This window comes from Mandrillus leucophaeus, unplaced genomic scaffold (assembly GCF_000951045.1).
Source record: "Mandrillus leucophaeus isolate KB7577 unplaced genomic scaffold, Mleu.le_1.0 Scaffold37, whole genome shotgun sequence".
Classification (NCBI taxonomy): domain Eukaryota; kingdom Metazoa; phylum Chordata; class Mammalia; order Primates; family Cercopithecidae; genus Mandrillus; species Mandrillus leucophaeus.
The window spans coordinates 2,179,509-2,183,893 of record NW_012103920.1 but is presented as its reverse complement, the minus strand read 5'-3'; the positions used below and the strand labels follow the sequence as shown (position 1 = coordinate 2,183,893).

Below are 4,385 nucleotides of genomic sequence, written 5' to 3'. Positions count from 1 at the left end.
TCCTTCCTTCCTTCCTTCCTTCCTTCCCTCCCTCCCTCCTTCCTTCCTTCCTATCTTTTTTTTTTTTTTTAAGACGGAGTCTCACTTCTTCATCCAGGCTGGAGTGCAATGTCATGATCTCAGCTCACTGCAACCCCTGCCTCCCAGGTTCAAGCAATTTTCCTGCCCCAGTCGCTCAAGTAGCTGAGACTATAGACACGCGACAACACACCCGGCTAATTTTTGTATTTTTAGTAGAGACGGGGTTTCACCAGGTTGGCCAGGCTGGTCTCAAACTCCCGACCTCAAGTGATCTGCCCGCCTCAGCCTCCCAAGTGCTGGGATTACAGGCGTGAGCCACTGCGCCCAGCCTCTCTCTCTCTCTGTTTTTTGTTGTTGTTGTTGTTGTTTTTTAAGACAGAGTCTTGCTCTGTCTCCCCGGCTGGGGTGCAGTGGCGCAGTTTTGGCTCACTGCAGGCTCTGCCTCCTGGGCTTAAGCAATCCTTCCACCTCAGCCTCCTGAGTTGCTGGGATTACAGACATGAGGCATCACACGCGGCTAATTTTTATATTTTTCGTAGAGGTAGGGTCTCGCCATGTTGCCAGGCTGGTCTCGAATTCCTGGCCTCAAGCAATCCTCCCGCCTCAGCCTCCCAAAGGGCTGGGATTACAGGTGTGAGCCACCACACTCGGCCTGGTTTTCTTACGACGCTGATGCTGACAGTGCTCTACGTCTGTTCCTAGCCGGGAGAAGGCACAAGGAGGCTGACACAGTCCCAGGGCTGCAGGACTTACCTGGGGGGTGACCATACAGGTTGCTCATGAGGGTGGTGTTGGCCCACTCGAAGAACTCTCGGAAGCCCAGCACACCTGAGAAGCCCCTGGTGAAGCTGTGCTCGAGGTGTCTGTTGAGGTGGTAGGCGCTGGGGTCCCTCTGCCCATAGGCCACGAGCAGTAGCATCCACAGGAAGCCCAGGTATGCTGGGGAGGGAGGCACAGCCCCCAGTCAGGCAGGATCCACGACTCCCACCCAGTCCAGGTCAGGAAGTGGAAAGGCTTCCTAGACCAGCCCCTTGCCCCTGTGGTGACAATGGAACCAATCTTTATAGAGGCAGCAGAGAGGAGTAAAGTCACAGACCATGGGATCTCCTGCCTAGGTCCAAATCCCAGCTCTGCCACATCTCATCCAGGCGCCCTTCACAAGTGACTCTATCCCTCCATGCCTCGCTCTCCCCATCTATGAAATGGGAATAACAATTCTGTGATGAGGGGATCAGTTACTATTAGAAAGCACTGGCCGGTGTGGTCGCTTGTGCCTGTAATCCCAGCACTTTGGTAGGCCCAGGCGGGTGGATCACTTGAGGCCAGGAGTTCAAGACCAGCCTGGCCAACATGGTGAAACCCTGTTTCTACTAAAAATACAAAAATGAGCTGGGCATTGTGGTGCATGCCTGTAATTCCAGCTACTCAGGAGGCTGAGGCAGAAGAATCGCTTGAACCTGGGAGGCAGTTGTTGCAGTGAGCTGAGATCACGCCACGGCACTCCAGCCTGGGTGGCAGAACAAGACTCCATCTCAAAAAAAAGAAAAAAAAAATAGAAGGCACATAAAGCTGTGTCTGCAGGCCGGGCACTGTGGCTCATGCCTGTAATCCCAGCACTTTGGGAGGCCGAGACTGGTAGATCACCTTAGGTCAGAAGGTCGTGACCAGCCTGGCCAACATGGTGAAACCCCCTCTCTACTAAAAATGCAAAAATTAGCCGGGTATGGTGGTGCACGCCTGTAGTCCCAGCTACCTGGGAGGCTGAGTCAGGAGAATTGCTCGAACCCAGGAGGCAGAGGTTGCAGTGAGCTGAGATCGCGTCATTGCACTCCAGCCTGGGCAACAGAGCAAGACTCCGTCTCAAAAAAACCACAAAAAACAAAAAACAAAAAAACAGTGTTTGCTACATTATTTCTTAAATAGCATTTTTAAAAATGGGGCACTTGCCACTTTGCATGGCTGAGGGTATGATGGTGAAGACAAACACGTTCCTGCCCCTCATGGTGCTCACCTGTCTTGTTGGAGACAGGTGAGTGTGACGTAGAGGATCTTTTAGGTGCAAATATTTAGCGTGGGAGGCTGGACATCACAATCACATGAGGGATCAGGTTCCTAGTGAACCAGAACCTCTGGTTCCCAGGCCTGGGAATCTGCATTCCAAGACCCTCCCCCTTTCCCTCAACTGTCTCAGAAGACTTGAATGGACACCAATGAGTAGGACACCATGGGGGCATGCACTACACACTCTCTCCAAGGTCCACAGTGGGACTGAATCCCAGCGGCCCACCTAAAACCCACCTGTCAGGCACCCTCTGTCGGCTTCCTTCCCTCTCCACTGCCCTCTCTCCTCCAACCAGTGCTTTCCAGGACCACCTCCCAAATCAGCTACTTGCACCCAAATCTGCTCTGGGAAATCCAGACTCAGAGGCTCCCTGAGGTGTGAAGGCTTTTGACGAGAGGGGCCAGGGAAGCCACGCTGCAGACACAGTGCTTAGGCTGAGATTTAAAGAATACGAGGAATTAGGCCAGGCGCGGTGGCTTACACATGTAATCCCAGTACTTTGGGAGGCCAAGGAGGGCAGATCACTTGAGGTCAGGAGTTCAAGATCAGCCTGACCATCATGGCAAAACCCCATCTCTACCAAAAAAACAAAAATTATCCGGGCATGGTGGTGTGTGTTTGTGGTCCCAGCTGCTCGGGAGGCTGAGGCAGGAGAATCGCTTGAACCTGGGAGGCAGCGGTTACAGTGAGCCAGGATTGTGGCACTGCACTCAAGTCTGAATGACAGAGTAAAACTGTATCTCAAAAAATAGAATTAAAAATTAAATAAAAAATTTAAAAATCTTAGGCCGGGTGCGGTGGCTCACGCCTGTAATTCCAGCACTTTGGGAGGGCGAGGCGAGTGGATCACCTGAGGTCGGGAGTTTGAAACTGGCCTGACCAACACGGAGAAACCCCGTCTCTACTAAAAAAAAAAATACAAAAGTAGCTGGGCATGGTGGTGCATGCCTGTACTCCCAGCTACTTGGGAGGCTGAGGCAGGAGAATTGTCTGAACCCAGGAGGCGAAGGTTGCGGTGAGCTGAGATCACGCCATTGCACTCCAGCCCAGGTAACAAGAGAGAAACTCCGTCTCAAAACAAACAAAACAAAACAGAATTTAAAAATCTTTATAAAGGCTGAACATGGTGGCTCACACCTGTAATCCCAGCATTTTGGGAGGTCAAGGCGGGCAGATCACCTGAGGTCCGGAGTTCGAGACCAGCCTGGCCAACATGGTAAAACCCTGTCTCTATTAAAAACACAAAATTTAGCTGGGTGTGGTGGCGCACACTTGTAATCCCAGCTGCTCAGGAGGCTGAAGTGAGAGAATGGCTTGAACCTCAGAGGCAGAGGTTGCAGTGAGCCGAGATTGTGCCACTGCCCTCCAGCCTAGGTGACAGAGTGAAACTCTGTCTCCAATAAATAAATAAATAAGAAGAATAAAAGGAATTAGCCAGAAGAAAAGCTGGGGAGGAAGAGTGAGCAGACTCCAGGCCGATGAGATGGAACTGCCCAGGCAGAAGCCTGGGGCGAGGACGGAGTGCAGGTCCCAGGTGCTATAGAAGCCAATGTGAGGACAACGTGGGGCGCTGGAGCTGGCAGCAGGCACTTGAAGCGGGTAGAGCCACAGGAGGGGGTTTGGGTTTTGTCCTAAGGGTCATGAGGGGCCACTGAAGGATTTTAAGAGTAAGGGAGAAGCTGGAGTGTGCAGATATCCAGGGAAACTGAGGCCCAAAAGACAAGCGGGACTTATCAAAAATAGCACCGTAACGGTGTCTGTCTGTTTCAGGCTGTGCTGAGAGCCAGCGAGTTGGAAGGTTGCCTACCCAGGATTTCTGTGATGAGGGCAAATGCTTTCTGTTCCTTGAGGTGGGTGGTTTTCATCTTCTCAACGGCAGCGGCGAGAGGTGGCTGGTAGACGTCCCTGCTGCTGTTTCTTCGTGCTCGGAACAAGGCATAGGGGTCTGTGGAGGGAAGGACACCAGGACAGCCCCCAGGTGGGCAGAGGACAGGCTCTGCGTTTGCAACCATAAGGCCTCTCTCTCACCCACGGCAATGGGCTCCGTGTTCCTCTTCCTCGGGAGTCGTTTCCCAGCCTACCCTCCACACCTCCGTCCAGGCTTCCCCAGGGCCTAGCGTCCCACGCCTCCTCCGTCTGGAGGATTCTCCACAGGGAGAGCACAGAGCTGTCTTCCCCGCCCTGAAATCTTTCTGGCCCCTGCACTGCCTTCCGCGACACTCCAAAATTGATGGATTCAAGGATGAGGGTGACAAATATCTCAAAGTCCTGTCATGTCTGTTACCTAGTATCTTTATTTTTT

General features: G+C 52.6%; 1 protein-coding gene across 1 annotated transcript in view; it reads right to left on the bottom strand.

Annotated features, from left to right (window-relative positions):
- The window catches only part of PKD1L2 (polycystic kidney disease 1-like 2), a 139,916-nt gene that overhangs the window by 26,923 nt on the left and 108,608 nt on the right, over positions 1 to 4,385 (bottom strand). Inside the window, exons 35-36 of the mRNA XM_011990120.1 lie at positions 3,891 to 4,028; positions 775 to 960 (exon numbers count right to left, since the gene is read on the bottom strand). Of these exons, the coding sequence (XP_011845510.1) occupies positions 775 to 960; positions 3,891 to 4,028 (324 nt within the window). The remainder of the gene's footprint in view (positions 1 to 774; positions 961 to 3,890; positions 4,029 to 4,385) is intronic.